The sequence below is a fragment of the Leucoraja erinacea genome, chromosome 29 (genome assembly GCF_028641065.1).
Source record: "Leucoraja erinacea ecotype New England chromosome 29, Leri_hhj_1, whole genome shotgun sequence".
Lineage (NCBI taxonomy): Eukaryota > Metazoa > Chordata > Chondrichthyes > Rajiformes > Rajidae > Leucoraja > Leucoraja erinaceus.
The window spans coordinates 6,309,682-6,329,428 of NC_073405.1; the positions used below are offsets into that span (position 1 = coordinate 6,309,682).

The window sequence follows — 19,747 nt, forward strand, 5'->3', positions numbered from 1 at the left end:
AAGTCATTCCTAGGTTATGGCAAGACTCGGTTCCTGTGAATGGTTTGTAATCTAAACATTTTGCAATTCAGAATTGCGACCACGAACCATGGCAGAAGATGCCTGCAGCCCCACAACAGCCGGCGAATTCATACCAGCAGTCTCTCAAATGGGCTTCACACAAGTCAAGTGTTCGTAAGATGTGGAGGACCTGTATATCACATGTAAAGTCTTTTTTGCTGGAAGGAATAGAGAAATAGCATGCTCTCAAATGCAGGCATTGTGCAGCAGCTGCAGGACATTGTGAAGAACAAGGGAAATGTTCGTAATAGTGGTGCTGTTTGATACTCAGGGGCATAGGTAGGAGAAGGTACGAGATCCTACAACATGTGTCTGGAGAGCTTGATAGTAGATACTTAAAGGGGAAGAACTCAAAAGGCAACTATAGGAATAGAAGAATTGGTCAGATGAATGCCTGACTAAAGGAATGGAGCAGACTGATGAGCTTTACGTTCCCGAGTCCTTGGGACAACTTCTGGGGAAGGCGAGACCTGCACAAAGGTAACGGGTCGCACCTAAACTAGAAGGCAGTCAACATCCTTGTGGAGAGGTTGATGCTGGTAAAACGTGTAAGAAGGAACTACAGATGCTGGTTTATGCCAGATGCTGGTTCTACCAGATAGACACAAAATGCTGGAGTAACTCAGCAGGTCAGACAACATCTCTAGAGTAGTATGTGACGTTTCGGGTCAGAATCCTTTGGTCTGAAGAAGGGTTATGACTTGAAACGTCACCTATTCTTTTTCTCCAGAAATGCTGCCAGCTGAGTTACTCCAGCACTTTGTGTATCTTCTGCTTCCTGGTGTTATTGGGGAAGATGTAAACTGAGTTGGCAGGAGAATGGGGCTCAGAGTAGATGTTCAGATAAAGACACACAGCACATAGATGAAAGAATGTTGGTCAGCCCAGCAGAGTAAATGCACATCACAGGAAAACAAAGCTAAATCACATTTATTTCAATGCAAGCTATCAAACTAAGCACTTAACACTTGTTAAGTCTTTAGTTAACAAGTGAGACTATTATATTGTTGCCATCATTGAGACATGACTGAAGGCAGGCAAGACTGGCAGCTCGGTATTCCAGGGCATGGAATTTTCAGACAGCACACAGAGGGATGGAAAGCATGTGTGGCAAGGAATGCAATACTCCAGCACTGAGGGAGGATATCCTAGAAGGCCCCTTAAACACGATCATAAGGTCTGCATTTTGCTGTGGGTGTAGTGCAGATCTCTGAACAATCAAAGGTGGTAGAGGTACAGATATGTAGGCAAATAAGCAAATAACAGAGTAATTAATAAAAATAGGGTTATAGTATTAGGGGATCTCAATTTCCTAAATATTAACCGAGATTACCTTTGTGCAAAAGTCTCGGAAGAGGTAGAATTTTTGAGGTTATGCAGAATATGCAGATGTGGGAAAGAACATTATTGGACCTTATCTTTGGGTATATAACGAGTCAAATGAAGGGAGTGTCGGGACGAGGGGGGGAGGACCTGTTAAAAGTAGTCTGAGAGCATCTACTTGCACGTGAAGCCAGAAGGTATGTGAGATCCTGAGTGAATACTTTTCATCAATATCAAAGAAAACCGATTTTGTGGATGAAGGATTCAGTGTTGAAATTCTAGTGCAAGTCTTCATACATGATGTTGAAATTCTGGTGCAAGTCTCCATACATGAAGTGGAGATACTCAATGCCTTAGTGGGCTTAAAGTTAGATAAATCCCCAGGGCTAGCTAAGATTTATTCCAAATTGCTCAAGGAGGCAAAGGAAGAGATTGCTGGGCTTCTGACAGAGATTTTTCAATCTTTGCTGGCCACAAGTAAGGTACCGGATGACTAAAGGACTATAAATGTGGTGCCTTCTTTTAAAGTGGGGCTGCCTCAGAAAGTGGTGGAAACAAGAGTCGCTAACAGCACCTAAGAAACGTCTAGACAAGCAGTTGGATCACCAATGCACAGAAGGCCAAGCGTTGGAAGAATTGATTAATACAAGTGGCTTCCTACTGGTTGGCGTGTGATCAGGTAGGCCGAGTGGCCCGCTTCCTTGCTTTATAACTCGCTGAATACAACTGTTAAGCTTGAAAATCATTAAAAAAAAAAAAAAGACTGGCCAATGAAATGCACTTTCCCTGTATTCAACAGCTCCAAATCAGCTTTGATGCTGTTTTTAAGATAAATTAGGTTTTCTCCGCATAGAAATTAATTCAGGTTAACCTCAACTGGATATATGTTTTTTTTCTTGTTCAGATTCATCTTCAATAGTATTCTTGAAACAACAAACTTTACTTGAAGTTCAGAACATTTTTATAAATTCTTTATAAATATTTTATTAATTTAAAATGTGTTATGTTATTTCCCTCACAAATAGAGGGCACCTCTAGGCACATCACTGCATTTCTTTTTAGGATAGGTGTGGTTACTATTGTAATAATGAAAAATGCATTGGTCAATTTGTTCCATAAACAATGAGAAACAATCTGAAGAATACGATTTAGTTATTGGCCTGGGCAGAGAGAATGCCCCTTCTTATCCATCAATAGGGTCATCAAAGTCCCACAGTGACAAAGTGTTCTCAGTTCAACCTCACAGCAGGAAGGCAGTTAAGAGTTGTGCTCAAGTTGCCAGCCTGTTAAATTGGAGAATTGTCTGGCATAGTAAAGATTACTGATTTAAGAACAAAGACATCTTAATTTACATAAAGGTACAATCCTGTTGCTTGGCACATTTTAAAACTGCACCCAGCAATTCTCCTGCAAATATCACAATTTTAAACCTTCATTTTTAACTCACTGAGTTCTGAGCGTAAAAGCAGCACTTGTGATAGAAGTGGGTAAGTTCAGGCCTTTGGTAATTTCCCTCCAAAGCTTCTTATTAATGACTTCCACTAGGCCCCCTTTCTCAGTGACCAATACGTAGAGCATATAAAGATCCAGAACCTGCTTGGCCATTATAGGAATCCGATTGACTGGAGTCCCTAAAAACAAGAGGCATATTTAATAATAACTCAATGGAATAAAGATCACATGATCCACAACATCTTCTTAATTCATCAAGTTTGTCTATTGTTGCATTTAAGATTGTGCCCAACTCTTGTACACTATCTGATTGCACATATCACCATTGATATCACTTTAAATTACAATTTGTTCAGATTAGTTCCATTAAATCCTGACTTTCTATATCCACTTATAGATTACTCCCCAATTGCCTGCCACAATACAAATATCAACAAAAGCCTAGTTCATATTTAAAAAAAAGTCTGTTTATATATTCAATATTAACAAACTAGTTTAGAACATGGGCCCTCCACATTTACCCACTCCTTTATATTTGAAAATGTTGAATCTTGCTGAAACACGTCCCATGGATAAAGCCAGGTCTATAGCTATTTGGCTAAGTGAGCATTCTCCTTTATAAGCTGACCATGTTGACGATCTTCTTAAGCAGTTTTAATAGATGGCCACCCCTACTGATAATTCCAGGAGCATTCACGAGTCAACAATCAAGAGTTAAAGCTACAATGCATTGCTAAATCATTGTAATTTTTTTTTTAAATCAACCATACAAAATGTTTACATCTTAAGCTCCAAGGAAGGATCGCAGCCCAATGTGACAAATAGAAAAAGCTATTTGGTGCTATTGCAAGGATGTAATCCTGAGTGGTTTATATGGCACTGGTGAGGCCACATTTGGAATATAGTGAGCCGTTTTGGACCCATATCCAAGAAAAGATGTCCTGGTTTTGGAGAGGGTCCAGAGGAGGTTTACGAGAATAATTGGGTTTACATACGAGGAGTGTTTGAAGGCTTTTGGCCTGTACTCGCTGGAGTTTAGATGCATGAAGGGGGATCTCATTGAAACCTACCAGATAATGAAAGGCCTAGATAGAATGGACCCTTAGAAGATGATTCCAGTAATGGGAGAGTCTAGAATCAGAGGGCAAAGACTCAGAATAAAAGGATGTATATTATATAAAATAACTATATTAAGATTTCTATCAAAACCCCACAAAAAAAATGAAATTATCATGCATTTATGAGCCACTGCTGTTAGGGTACAGAATTAGTTTATAAGCAGAATAAAGTTCTTAGCTTCAGCTAGGTATATTTCCACTAATTCTGAAATATTCCACAGATCATTTGAATATTTATTTGAATATTTCATCATTAGATGAAAACAAGCACTATCCAAGAACATTAACCTCTGTTGAAACAAAGCTTATGCCACCTACACAAAATTAGCACTTGTTATAATGTGTCATCATTTCCCCAATACAAATTCCCTAAAACAAATCTCTATATACAATAGATTTTGATTATAAACTTCTAGCACAGTAAACAGATAATAGACATATTTTGAAAACAAAAAAAAATAAAGACTTAATCCCAAGAGTATAAAAGAGAAGACATGCAAAATATGGTCGGGAAGCATGATTCATTTTCCATCTTCCAATCCACCTGGTACCTTTATCTATCTGGACTTTCTGTGTAGCTGTGGTACAATATTCTGTACTCTGTTTTCCACTATCTGATTCACCAATATATAGCATGATTTTCCTGGATAGTATGCAAAACAAAGTTTTTCATTGTATCCTAGTACACCTGTCCAATACCAATCTGATACCCAAACACTGCAAACAAATCCATAAGAAATTTAGATAGGAATTGGAAATTTGTTTAACAGTTTAACACCAAGAAATTCTGGCTGCTTTTATATTATTCTTTTAATTCAAATTCATCGTCTAATTTCCTTGAATGTTCCGTTAATGTTTGTGCTATTCCACCTCTCTGCCACATAATAGCAGTATATTCCGAGAATGTGGCAAAACTGGATTAAATAAATCTGTACCAGGCTACTACAAAATATAACTTTTAATCAAAAATTGAGTGGAACTGATTCATGAATGCTGGTTTCCCCAAACCTACATAAGATAATTTACAGAAACTTTTCCTAAGATTTTGTTTTGAAATCGCAAAGCATCAGAACATTGTACTTTATAGAGAAAACAACGTCTACACGTTGAAAATGAAACAAATGTAATCAATTAGCAGTTCTCACCACGCCACTGTCCCCCACCTCACCAAAAAGTCCAATGGTAGCATTTTATAAAGTATAAGTTACCTGCATTAAAGAATGGGCTATTGATTGTAAGGATCACTTTCTTATTTTTATGTGGGAATTTTGCAAATGAAGCAGATTTAATAATTTTATGGCTCATGTAGGATTTTCCATAAAATTCTTAAGATAATAAATGAATTTCCCAATATCACTTAATTATGTTGCAAAACATTGCTTCAAAATTATACCAATCATCTGTTTTGTACAATTCAATGTCAAACACACTGGGTAAGGTGGCATGTTAATCAGTTTCCTCTTCCAAGGTCCCACAAGTAGATAATAATTAAAGATATATTCACTCCCCCTACACAACCCCTAATATAGTTGAACAGCCTACCAGCTCTTACTGGCTAGATTTGCACATGAATAAATGTCTTATGAAGTTTAAGCAAGCTGCCAACAAATTATGAAATTATTGTCCTCGGAAGAGGAGAAAATTAGTCATGATGAGGGAGTTGGTGGGGGATATGATGGAGGCAGAGGACGGTACTAGGTTTGACACTTTTACCTCTCTTCTGCATGAAACTGAAAAGATCATCCAAAAATTCTTTCCTTCTTGGGTCACTGTTCAGTTCATAAAGCTGTAAAAAAAGAACACAATAAAGTACATGAAAAAGGAAAATAAGCAAATTAACTTCTGCCCATTATCATAATGGGTTGATCAAAAACAGCATTCAGTAGGCATATAGATGTTTGAATACAAAAAAATGCACTCTCAAAAGATATTCAAAAAACAGTAGAACAATAAATTAATAAATGCAGACAAGAGATGGGTGGGAAAAGGCGGGGGGGGGGTGTTAGATATATAAAACTGGAATATTCAGTGTTCGTAGCATTGGGCTGTAAGCTACCCAAGTGGAATACAAGTTGCTGTTCCTCCAGTTTGCATGTGGCCTCACACAGCAAGTTGAGGCAGCCCAGGACAGAAAAATCAGTATGGGAATGGGAAGGAGTTAAAATGGTTAGCAACCAGGAGATTCAGTAGGCCTTGACAGACCAAGTGCAAATGTTCGGCAACAGTTGCAGAGTCTACATTTGATTTTGCCGATATAACAATGGATGCTGTGAGCAAGGTTAGAGATGGTGCATGTAAGCCTCTGTCTCATCTTCATCCCCCCCCCCCCCCTTCCAAAGATTCTCTACCCCCCCCCATCTTCTCGGTGCCCCATCTGGACTCGCACACACACACTGTCCAATCACCTATATTTCATCCTTTGGATTCAGAATTTACAACTCCTCTATCCTTATCTCATACTTTTTGTTTTTTTTAAATCTCACCCCTTTTCTCTTCCAGCTCTCTCATCACTCCCCATTCAGTTTGAAGAAGGGTCCTGACCCGAGACGTCACCTATTCTCCACTCCAGCACTTTGTCGTAAACTAGCATCTGCAGTTCCTTGTTCCTCCATTTTATCTTCCACATCCACAAGGCCAGGGTCTAATATATTACGGATGACATAGTTACCAGTAATCAGTCTGAAGAAGGGTCTTGACCCAAAACGTCACCCATTCGTTCTCTCAGAGATGCTGCCTGTCCCGCCGAATTATTACAGCATTTTGTGTCTACATAGTTTCCATATCAGTTCCTAGGTATTACAATATCATCCACAAAAATGAACCAGAGTTAACTCCAGGTTCTTACTAAACAAAAACAACCAACAAAAATCAAAACCTAAGCAAAATTCACGATTCTTTGCAAATTCAATTGAAGCCAGCATGAAGTCCTGCAATCTCTGCACTCCAGCAACAAGATAATGACAGAAGAGAGAAAATGGCTAGAGGCCAATGCAAGCCTATGAATAATACTCCTATTTGAATGTCTTGTGGGATATGTGGAGCACAAATACTTTTGTTCTAAACCTTATGTAGAGTCTAAATGAATTCAGTCTTGGCCTCTGCCCTCAATTTCCAGTAATTATTTTTTTCTACTTATTTTTCTTTATTCGTTTTAAAATCTGACCTATTCCTTAATCCTTTACAAACAATTTTGCATCAAACTAAACTTACAACTGATCAGACATAATATCTTTGCCTGATCAATACCCTAATAGTTTTGAATATCTCCCAACTATTTTTCTTGGATGTTCATTCATAACTAAAGTTCTTATTTCCAGCTGTTCTTCTAAAAGTACAGCAATAACGTTTTTTTCCCCCCCATATGAAAAGTGTCACACTTTTGTGTCATGTCTAGTTAGTCAATCTACTTGATAACTTTCTGAGATATGAAGTAGGAAGTGAGGTGACTCCTACAACAAATCTTAATAGGCAAGCTGAGAAGATGCCTTCCTTGTTGGGGTTCATGGCCAAAATCACACGCTGAGTAATTTGCATCTTGCAATTTTTTTTGGAGCCATGTGTACCTTCTATCTGGAATTTGGTGCGTGTCAGTAGCCAGTACATTGACTGTTGTTTCCTTAAAAGACTGCCATGATTTTAAACAGTTCTTTATGAATGAGAGGTTGGTATTGATATTTTTTTCCATTTTAGAGCAGCCTTAACAAATGGCAGGTAGGGGGAATGTGAGCAAACAGTTACTCAGTTGATAGGCAAAATGCTTTGTCACTGTTACAGATGGTGGAGGCACAGGAGGTCATAGTGTTGAGGAATTACAGAGGTAGTTGGCGCAAAGTCAGACAGGGATTTGAAAATAGGATGATAATTACTTCCAAGTAGTAGAAATATGGAACTCCAGATGCTAGTTTACAAAATAAAAGACAAAGTGCCAAAGTAACAAAGCAGCATCTCTGAACAGCATTAGAAAGAAGAGTCCTAACCCAAATCGTCACCTATGAGAATTACTTAACTAGGAATCACAATAGATCAGCAAGCAGAATAAATGCTTAACAGGAATTGGTACGTTAGGTCCTCAGCAGTGAAGTTTTAGATAACTTTGTTTATAAAAACTAGAACGAAGAATGCATTGGAATAGCAAAGTTGAGGTAAAACATGGATCAAGGTTTTGACTTCAGAATGAACAAGGCAGAGGTGCTGTAGATGAAAATGACAAATATTGATGAAGATGACATGGACAATGGCTCAAAATTCAACTCAAGATCATATAACATCTACTCGTGAACAATCTTGTTCACTTGCAGACAGTTACCAGGGAAAGGAATGAAGTTGAGAGCCATAGAACAAAGTTTGCAACAGCAACCACAGGAAATAATTTCACTCTTCCTTAAACAGTAATAATACTGCATTACAACACTGCAATATTATATTGCACACTGCAATAATCACAAGACTTTTATAGTGACAGACTAGGAGATTTTCCAGTCTATTGAAAATTATTCCTATCAAAACACCAACACACATTTCACTTTTCATTTTTAAACTCATTTCACAATTATATAATGCACTGAACTCAATGAGTTTCAAATGGAGTGTGAGAAGCAGAACCCAGTGAATTAAAAGGAGCATGGTAAATAGGAACTGGTGAGTTTAAAGGATGCATGGGAAGCAGAGCCCGGTGACTATAAAGAGAGCAGGAAATGGAGCAAGGTTTTGACTAGGAAAAGAAAACTAAGAGAATGTTCAAAATAAACACTCTGCAATTTGTGGAAACAAAGAAATGCAGATGCTGGTTTATACCAAAAACATTTCCGACACCTCCTACGATCCAACCATTAATCACATCTTCCTATCTCAGCCTCTTTCTGCCTTCCGCAGAGAATGCTCCCTCCACAATTATAGACAATAGGTGCAGGAGTATGCCATTCGGCCCTTCGAGCCAGCACCGTCATTCAATGTCATCATGGCTGATCATCCCCAATCAGTACCCCGTTCCTGCCTTCTCCCCATATCCCCACCGCTATTTTTAAGAGCCCTATCTAGCTCTCTCTTGAAAGCATCCAGAGAACCTGCTTCCACCCCCCTCTGAGGCAGAGAATTCCACAGACTCACCACTCTGTGTTAGAAAAAGTGTTTCATCGTCTCCGTTCTAAATTGCTTACTCCTTTTCTTGAACTTGTCCAAGCCCTTAACAATTCCTTGGTTCACTCATCCCTTCCCACCTAAACCACCACCTCCCCAGGTACTTTACCCTGCAACCACAGGAGTTTGAGTTCAGTTTATTGTAACGTTTACCGAGGTATAGAGAAAAGCTTTTGTTGCATGCTAGTCAGTCAGCGGAAAGACAATACATGATTACAATCAAGCCAACCACTGTGTACAAATACATGATAAAAGAAATAACGTTTAGTGCATGGTAAAGTACAATAAAGTCTGATCAAAGATAGTCCGAGGATCTCCAAAGAGGTAGGTAATAGCTTGGGACTGCTCTCTAGTTCTTGGTAGGGTGGTTCAGTTGTTTCAGTTACCAATTCCACAGTTCATTACATTGTATCCCCCTTGAGATGACATCTTCTCTAAACAACAATGGGCCAAACAGGGCACCATCCTACCCGAGGTCTTTTGTGGCCGGCCCTGATTGGTCCTGGTCTTTTCTCGCCTCCAGCTATTCACATCACATCCAACCCCTACTTTAAGTCTGAAGAAGAGTCCCGACATCACCTATTTGTTTTATCTCCAGAGATGCTGTTTGAGCCACTGAGTTGCTGCAGCATTTTGTAACTAAATCTATAATTTATTTTGTGTTTGCAGCAGTGCAAGTTGTGGATTGGACCAGAATAAATTTATTCAGTAGCAGATACTAATGAGTGGCTAGGTGCCAAACTAACAGGATTTCTGAACAACTGGATACCAGATTATTGGAGTTTTAGTGTTTTTATTTAAAGGTAATTTCTGCCTGAACAGTACTGAATGGTTGGTCAAGCATTCTGAAATTTTGTGATGATACAAGCACCTTGGAAGAGGCGACATGTTGAAGTTGGGTGGTAGTAGCCTTGGTGGAAACACATGCCAATTTTGAACAATACAACCAAACAGCTGCACACAGATACAAAATGAAACCGAGAAGAAAAAAAAGACATATCTGGAGACAACAGTCTAATGTTGAAAAGAGAAGTCACTGCTGTAAATACTCTAACTTTAACTAGAGAATTGAAAACTGAATGTATGGTTTAGAATAACAAGGAACTTTGAACAAAGTATTTGTCCTCAATCTTTGGTTCCCCTACTTCTTGAAGGAACAAAGACTCTGGTCTGTACCTTTCACCCCACCCACCTCTACATCCAGGTCATCATTCTATAACATTTCCGTCACTTCCCATGTAATCCCACCACTAGTCATATCTTTCTATCCCCACCCCTTTCCACTCCCTTCAAACCTCCTTGGTTCACTCATCCCTCCCCATCCAACCACCCCCTTCCCAGGTACCTTTCCCGGCAACTGCATGAGATGTAACATGTGTACCTACACCTCCTCCCACACAACCATCCCGAGACCCCAACAGCCCTATCTGGTGATACAGGGGTTCACATGCACCTCCTCTAACCCCATCTACTGCATTTGGTGCTCATGACGTGGCCTCCTTTATATTGGCAAGACCAAACATATACTAGGTGAATGCTTACGCCCAGTCCACCAAGGCCAGATGGATCTCCCAGTTGCTAACCATTTTACTTCTTTTCCATTCTCCTACTGACTTTTCGGTCCTGGACCTACTCCAATGGCAGAGCGAGGCCACCACATGAAGATTGAATTCTCCAATTTTAGTTAACTAACCAACAACCCCCCCCCCCCCCCCCCCCCCCCCCCTCTCATGTGCCCTACTTGGATGTACAACCCATTTCTCCCATAATCCAACCCCTTTTCTGCTTACCCCAACCCCCCTCCCCTTCTTGCCATATTCCTTCCTCTAGCTTCACATTTCACACCCCGGTTCTCATCTTACAGCCTTTTGTCTTTTCATCTCTGGTCTTTGCCCAATCAATCACTGGCATCATCTGTATCCCCCATCACTTGCCTGGCTTTATCCTGTTCCGCCTCTTTTCCAGCATTGTTCCCCCTACTACAATGAGTCTGAATGTGGGTTAGGCAGCATCTCTGGAGACCTATTCATGTCCTCCAGAGATGCTGCCTGACCCGCTGAGTTACTCCATCACTTAGTGTCTTTTTAAATAAACCAGTATTTGCAGTTGCTCATGTCTGAAGTATTTCCTTCTTTGTTACACATGTACAATTTACACTTCCACTGTTTGATGGCTCATTTACCATGGAGCTAAAACATCTTTTTACATGTTCATAAATACAAAATACTACTGCTACTCCAGAATAAAAGAATTGGAAATACAACATCACATTTTATTAATGGCCTTAGAACTATTCAAATGAAGCAATATTTTACTAAGCATCAACTTGAAGAAAATGTTGATCTATTAAGGATACAGTTGATATCACACACAACTTTTTTTTTTAATCTGGCAATTTAAAATTTAGATTCATGTTTCCTACCACACTCAATCATGTATGCCAAATAAAGTGCAGACTCAGAATCTCAAGAGAAACGATAAGCTTGCAATCTCATTGAATTTTAGTATTTCTACAGCACACTCCCAACAATTTACACCAATACTACTTTGTAGATAACTTGGGCGTTTCTTTTCACTTTTTCTATGCCGTACTCTCCACCACCTCCTCTGTCCCTTTCATCAACTACCCAAATCTCTAGTCTTGGTAATCATCTCCACCCTTATCTTCTACACCCAATTCATCTGCCAATTAACCTTACCTAGATCCACTTCTCACGTATCAGCTCTATTTCCACTCCTTTCCCTCACCACTTTCTACCAGCTTTTGCCACTTTACTCCTTCAGTCTGAAGAAGGGTCCTGGCCTGAAACGTTATCTGTCCATTTCCATCACAGATGCTGCAATGTCTGAAGAAGCTTTTAGGACGCTGTTCTGAGGATCTTTGCAAATCAGCAAGAGATCATAGAAACATAAAAATAGGTGCAGGAGTAGGCCATTCGGCCCTTCGCGCCTACACCGCCATTCAATATGATCAATCATTTATCATTTCTCTCCATATCTGTAGTCTAACTCCCTCTTAAATGCCAATGAACTGGCCATTCTGTGGCAGAGAATGATTTGTGTAAAAAATGCGTTCGAATTTATTCTTAAACTGTGACCCCTAGTTCTGGAAACAAAGGATAAGAATTTTTGTAAGTTTCTATAAGATCCCCCCTCAATCTTCTAAATTCCTGCGTGTAACTCTATCCTGTCTTTCTTCGAAAGTCCTGCCATCCCAGGAATCAGTCTGTAACCTTCTCTATTCCCTCTATGGCAGTCAAGATCAGGAGACCGCAATACACCAGCTCAACAAGACCAGGGCTTGATTAACGATCCCAGGGGCTCTCTGCCGCTAAATGCAATCGTTGCCGAACCGCCACTGGAGTAACTCCGCGGGTCCTGCAGCATCTCAGACCATCTATGGCAACTGGAGAAAAGGAACGTGACGTATTGTGTCGGCGACAGTTGTGGGAAAGTGTGGCGTAACAGAGGGTCGGAGCGAATGACGGGCCCCACACAGCAGCAGCGGCGATGGCTCCATCTCCTCCTCCTCCCGCACCCCGCCCTGCCTGATAACGGCGCTTTCAAAACAAACCTTTGGAGGAGGGAGGTGTCGGTCAGAGGCGGACGTAGAGTGTGGGGGGGGGGGGGGGGGTGATTGGAGGGGGGACGTGGCAGATCCGGGCTCTCCGCCGCTGCGGCCGAGTGGACCATCCCGCACGGAGCCTCCACAAACGCCGCGGTGGCCCCCGGGAGTCAGCGGGCGCACCCCAGCCCACAGCCAGCAAAAACTGGCGCAATACACCAGGTGTCCTTTGGCCATCTCTAGTGTCATGTTTAACCTGTCAGATGGGTATAGTCAGTTTTAACAGCTATTATCATAAAATGCCTTTAGAAAATTCCTTGCAACCTGTATATTTTGTTGTGGATAAATTATGTGGGAAGCGAGAGTGTTTCCGTACCAATAGCAATAACAACCCATGTCATGTCATGATAATTTTCGGTCCTTCACAGAAGACATGCTTGCATCAATCTGTAGTGTGCATGGTTAAGCATACATGTTATCAAGGTCCAGGATTTATTGACACAGGTTGATCATTCGCTGAATAATCCAACCACATTTTTGTTTGGAAGTGGAAAGAAATAATAAAAATTGCATTAATTGCAATGTGTAAAAAGAGTTGAGATACCATATTATAATTTTGCTGCATGTCATTGAGGTATATATCATGTCTTGATTGGTGAATATGTTAGTTTGTGACTTTATTTGAAGCAGAAATAATATGCGAATGCTTCATTGAGCATAATTACAACTGGTAACTTCGCACTTTGTCCGAGCACGCGTCATGCAAGCCATCTTAAATGACCACCTAAACTGTCATTTGGCAACCTAAAAAGCTGCCAAGGTTGCCCGGCTGGCAACAGGGGAAAAAGGTTAAGCGAGAGCCCTGAAGACCCTGTACAACTGCAGTAGAACCTCCGTGCTCCTATACTCAAATCCTTAACATCCTTAATACTTAACATGACTGTTAATGAATGAACTTAAAAGCGAACATTTTAGACACCTCTATACAACAATAGCTTCACTCATATCTGAAAATTATAATTTAACATATTGGTTTAGTAAAAATAGTTTCCATTGAAAACCAAATAGTAATAATGTTCAATTTGCTCCAGAGAAAGAAAAATCTGTAGTGAAATAAAAATGTTGGATTGGCGCAACAAAATCCTGATTTATTATTATTATTCTTTTTGCGAAAGAAATGTGATATAAAGTCTGGCTACCTAATCCAAGTCATACAGAACCTGACTATTGACTAGTTTCAATCTGGTCAGTTATAAAAAATATTAATATGTCCTCAGATTTTTTTAATGCTAAAATTCTTATGACTTCATAAATAATTAAATTACTTTATAAACAGGTATAGTGTTAGAGAGCAACACAGTGGTGCATCTAGTAGGGTTGTTGCCTCTCCAACAGACTCTCTCTATCCCCCGACTTCCCCATCCCCAACCCCGTAACCTCATTTTCCTTTGTGCAATATTATGCTTCTCCTCAAACGACGTTCCAGCACAGTTACTAAAATATTCACATTTTCTGTCTGGCCTTAGCTATCCTTCTAAAATATTCACAGTACTGTTTAAAGTACACTTCACAGTATTTAAAAAATGACTTTTCAAAAATAAAAATTCAAAAATACAGATGTTGGAAACGCGAAATAAAGTTTTAAATGCTGTACAAACTTAGCAGATCAGGCAACATCTGTGGAAACAAAAAGTTAATTTTTTTAAGTCAGGGGCCGCTTATTGGGACAATCATAATAGAATTCTGAAGAAGATTCTTCAATCGAAAATGTTAAATGTTTCTGTTTCCACAGATGCCCCTGGCCTGTTCTTAATTGGTAGAGAAGTACATTCAGGGATATTTGGCATTTTAAAAAATGGCATCCAAGTTGATTGACATAATTAAAACAGTCTCTAAACCCTTTCATTTTAGGAGATTCTAACTGATATTGCCCTTCATGTGAACTTCAATAGCACCAAGATATTACCCTACTTAACTAAACAAGAGGTGTTTTTCCCTCAAATAATTATTTTCAACCACTGTAACTTCAATTGATCACAATTTTTAATTTTAGGTGCTTACTAATATACTTTCTATAATCATCATCTAGACCAAATAATCTTGCTGGCCTAGTCCACCATCCACATGGTATCTGCATTTAGGCATCTCCAACCAGGCCATTTTGCTGGTCCTCCACCTGGAATCCAATAGTATGAGACAGTAAACAACAAATGCTGGAGCAACTCAACAGGACAGGCAGCATCTGTGGAGAGAAATGGACAGATGACATTTCAGATCAGGGCCCTTCTTCAGATATGACAAAGTTTCAAAAGGACCTGGGAAACCTGGGAAACAATAAAGTCAAGCTAATTCTACAACCTTTGAATGCCAGCAAAGCTGGAAGTGAAATCAATAAAGTCTCAAATTCTAGCCCAGATCTAGACTGATGCTGGGATCCAGAAGAAAGGGAAGTCTCAGCCTGACTAGACTCTGCTCTTGTACTCCATAAGAAATATAGTGGTATGCCAAACTGATATATTTAACAGTTACAACTAATCAATTCTGTCAAACAATCATTTACATTTTTAATCAGATGCAACATAATAGGCAAGTCAACATTTTTCTCCCTCCATCAATAATAATTTAAAAATCCTTTTTGTGTAAATCAAAAGGCTGCCAATGTTGGAAATACAAAACAAAAACAGAAAAATGCTGCTAATAATTAGCAGGTCAGTTAGCATATGTGGGAAGGGAAACAAGTTAATGTTTCAGCCATGATCATATTAAATGGTGGTGCAGGCTCGAAGGGCCGAATGGCCTACTCCTGCACCTAATTTCTATGTTTCTAGGTTTCAGGTCAGAGATCGTCATCATAATTGCAAAGGAGACAAAAGGAGCTCATAAAGTTGTAGGGAGGGTAGAGGAAGCAATGTCTCCAATTGGGTAAAACCAAAATGACCACGAGGATAAGCTCAAGGTTACCTAGTCAATGAAAGCAGTTACAGAGTGGGAAAACTGACAAAAGTATGAGGGAGTTGCAAAATGCAGAACAGGGCAGATTCCACAGGTCAGTCTGGAGAAGGGTTTCGACCCTAAACGTCACCCATTCTTTCTCTCCAGAAATTCTGCCTGTCCCACAGAGTTACTCCAGTATTTTGTGTCTTCCTTCGATTTAAACCAGGATCTGCAGTTCTTTCCTCCCACATGTTAGGCTGTGCTCTACTTGCAGAGAGAGCAAAAAAAAGTGGAGCTTATTTTACAGATGGAGAAATCAAGTTACTTGAACTTGTAGAACCAATATAGTCCACATGACCTCAATATGCCCAAATAAAAAGTTCTATACCTCAAGCATACATTGGAACACACTGTGATAGTATAGGAGGCACAGACTGATGGGTCAGAGTGGGAGTGGGATGGGGAATTAAAGTGGCAAGAACAGGAAGTTCAACGTCACCCTCGAGACAGCTGCAATGAAAGTCATTTCCCACCACCTTCTGGATTGTGAATTTGCAGTAGGTCTGGAAAAGTATAGCAATGTAATGCAGGGGTCGGCCACCTACGGCTGTCGGGCCGAATGTAGCCCGTAACCCGAAATCATCCGGCCCGAAGGCCGATTTCTTTTTCCCCGCATTCATCCGGCCCGTGGTCGGAATTTTTTTTTTCCCGCATCTAAAAGTGTGGTTGCAGTGGCTCCGGTGCCTGCTGCTCAGCGCGCCCCGGAACCATTCCGGTCAGCAGGCATATTTTTTTCCCCACACCTCAGCACCTGTCTTGGATTGGTGGCCGCTGAGTTGCTCTGCACTCTGTGTTTTTTTATTTAACTCTGAACTTGCAAATAGACACAAAATGCTGGAGTAACAGAGCTGGACAGGCAGCATCTCTGGAGAGAAGGAATGGGTAACGTTTCATGTCGAGACCCTTCTTCGGCATTATGAGTTGCCCGTGCATAAAATACGATCACACTGGCATATGTCCACGTGTGTGCAAGTATGAATCGCCGTGAGTTAGTGCCAGCTTGCACGCCCCAGAAACGGGAAGTGTCCGTGCTGCTCTGCCTCTGGTCTTTATTCCCAGTAAGCAAAATTCTTCCAACTTCCGTGGACCTCCAGCTGAACCCAGCTCCAAAATAAATTCCAAATGTGAAACCTGAAACGACGCAACTTGATACAAATCCACATTAAAAAAAACTTGAGGGAATCCACAAGAAATGAGCAACTCATTTATGTTCAACGAAAGACACTTTAAAAAATAGTGAATATACGCCCCACTCTTTCTGACCTGCTGATGTATAAATCTCCACATTATTTTGTAAAACGGATTATAGTTGTTTGGTCTCATTATCAGGGGTATTACGAAATGGACTCAAAACGTGATGAAACACTAGCCATTAACTGACGGAAGCCTGCTTTAATAATTAATCATATGAAATGTACTGCCAATATGCATCCAATATTCATATACATGAAATAAAAGGGTTTCCTGAAGAAACGGTCCCGGAACACCCGATCGTATATTCGGACAATAATTTATCACGAGACTCAAATTGTTAAGTACCCAGACATTCAGCTACAAGTCACAAGTACTCTTGTATGGGAAGGAACTGCAGATTTTGGTTTACATCAAAGATAGACACAAAATGCTGGAGTAACTCAGCGGGACAGGCAGCATCTCTGGATAGAAGGAATGGGTGATGTTTCGGGTAGAGACCCTTCTTCAGACAATCACAAGTACTCTCACCGACAAGAGTTCAGTTCAGTCTGAAGAAGGGTCTCGACCCGAAATGTCACCCATTCCTTCTCTCCAGAGTCGCTGCCTGTCCCGCTGAGTTACTCCAGCAAATTGTGTCTATTCACAAGTACTCTTTGTATCTCTGTGGAATATAGACCCCGTGGAGGCGTTGTATGGAATTATATAACTGGTTTGGACTGATGGTGGGATGGGAGAGGTGGAGTGTCTGTGGTCCATATGCTTTCTGTATGTACAGTTGATTTACTGCCATTATTTATGTACGTAAAAACGAAGAAGAGGCTCGATCCGAAACTTCACCCATTCATTCTCTCCAGATATGCTGCCTGTCCCGCTGAATTACTCCAGCAATTTGCATCTACCTTCGATGTAAACCAGCATCTGCAGTTCCTACCTACATTGTTCTAGTAAATCTTGCCTGCGCCCTCAGCCATGCTTTCGCGCTGTACAGTGCAGTGCCCAATATCCCAGCCTTAATGAAACCAATGTTTTAACGACGTTCAACACAATCTCCTTGCCTTTGTACCCTGCACCTTCAGTTACAATCCCATGCAAATGGTTGGCATTGTTAGTACTGTATATTTTGCATAGTGCATATACTGCATAGTGGAGTATCTGTGATCTTTGGCCAACGCTCCGGGTGGCGTCCTCAAAGGGGCGGGATCTATGTGACACGCGATTTGTTGCCTGCCATCCGGGGCGGGATGGGGGCGAGATCCATGTGTGCACGTGATAGATGTGGCCCACCATCCGCTCACAGACATTCGTCCGGCCCCTATGCAGAACAATGTTGCCGACCTCTGCTGAAATGGTTCATCCTGAACAGCAGCATTAACAAAGACACTAAGCTATGGGCTATTAAGATAGGCACACCAAGGCAAGTATCATGTGCTGCTGGAAGATCATCAACACAGTGAAAGATGCACTTTGGTCTGCCAAAAGCTTGATGATCTTCCAGTTATCAAGATGCCCATAAGTGGATGCTGTCAACTGGCAAATTCCAAGCTGCACAATTACATGCCAAAGGATGTAATGAAGCTTGGTGCAGCTAATTACAGCTTTGTGGGGACGAACAGTAGTCTAAGATACTGCTACCACTGGACAATGGGAGGCAAAGTCCGTGCAAAAACCTTCTCAAACATTTCGAGTTTGTATCGTCCAAGGAAGTCACACGAGTGCCGTTACGTTTTTGTAAAGAAAGTACTAACGATACATATGCATGTTTAGAATGGATGACAATGAATTTATAGACAGAATAACATTATAAATGTAAATAAATCCATGAACTATTTTCTAATTTCTTGTCATTGATTCCATTATTAAAGTTTATTTTTGAAATGTTAAAAAAAAAATGACATTAAGCAAAGCAATCATAATCTGTTTTTGATCTGCTATTCAGTCCTGTTGATGAGACTGGCAGATAGTATTGGCAGGTACTATTGTAATGTTTAAGAGATATTTGGACAGGTAGATGGATAAGACAGGTTCACAGGGTTATGGGCCAAGCACAGGCAGGTGGGACGGTGGTAGACAGGACATGTTGGTTGGCGTGGGCAAGTTGGGCCACACTGTATGACCCAGCAGGAGGACTGCGCAGCTGATGGGCAGATGGGGTCGTTGGGGAATGGGAAAGAAAGCGAGTGATAGAGGGTGGGGGGGGGGGGGAAAGCGAGTATGAAGACAGATTTCTAAAAAAATTACAAATGTGTTGACTCCCGTTTCTCTTCACACAGGTGCAGCCTGGCCTGTTGAGGACTTCTACCTTTTACTTAAGTTTAATTACGCACTTGTTATAACAATGATTGATCTGGCAAAACAAATGATTTTTAAAAATGCCCAAAAGCAATTAAAAACATTGCTAATAGTTTCGAATATATTTTCCGCTTGTGTACATAATTTGAATCAGAACAACTGGTTATTTGGGCAAGACAATCTATCAGCACACAAAATTCATTATTAACACGCTGACTATGAACATTCAGGGTGTGGTGAGGAATTATGCAGATGCCTTAAAATAATGAGCCTGGCACCTGACTTTGCATGTGGATACACAATTATAAAAGGACAGGATATTTCAAACTTCAAAAAAAAGTTTAGAACAGAATTAACCAGATTTATGCATTAAAAAAAAAAGGTTTGCCTGCCATACATTTCCTGACCATTAAATTTCAACATCAGATAAAGAAAACAAAGAAATAAAGGAACTCTCCAGACTCAAAACGTCCAGACAGGACATCTGCATTCTTCCTTATACATATCTGTTTAAATTGATCTACTGCTCTTGTGACCTTGGAAGGAACATGCCTCTATATTTCAGGGGCAGGAGTAAATGCTTTTTTTATATAAATTGTTTTATCTTTAGAAAAGT

General features: G+C 40.4%; 1 protein-coding gene across 2 annotated transcripts in view; it reads right to left on the reverse strand.

Moving 5' to 3' along the window:
* Positions 1–19,747, reverse strand: part of LOC129711068 (AT-rich interactive domain-containing protein 3A-like) — a 55,677-nt gene that overhangs the window by 19,583 nt on the left and 16,347 nt on the right. For both annotated transcript variants that reach the window (XM_055658436.1, XM_055658435.1), the window contains exons 2-3: positions 5,667–5,739; positions 2,831–3,014 (exon numbers count right to left, since the gene is read on the reverse strand). In XM_055658436.1, coding sequence (XP_055514411.1) covers positions 2,831–3,014; positions 5,667–5,739 — 257 coding nt within the window. The remainder of the gene's footprint in view (positions 1–2,830; positions 3,015–5,666; positions 5,740–19,747) is intronic.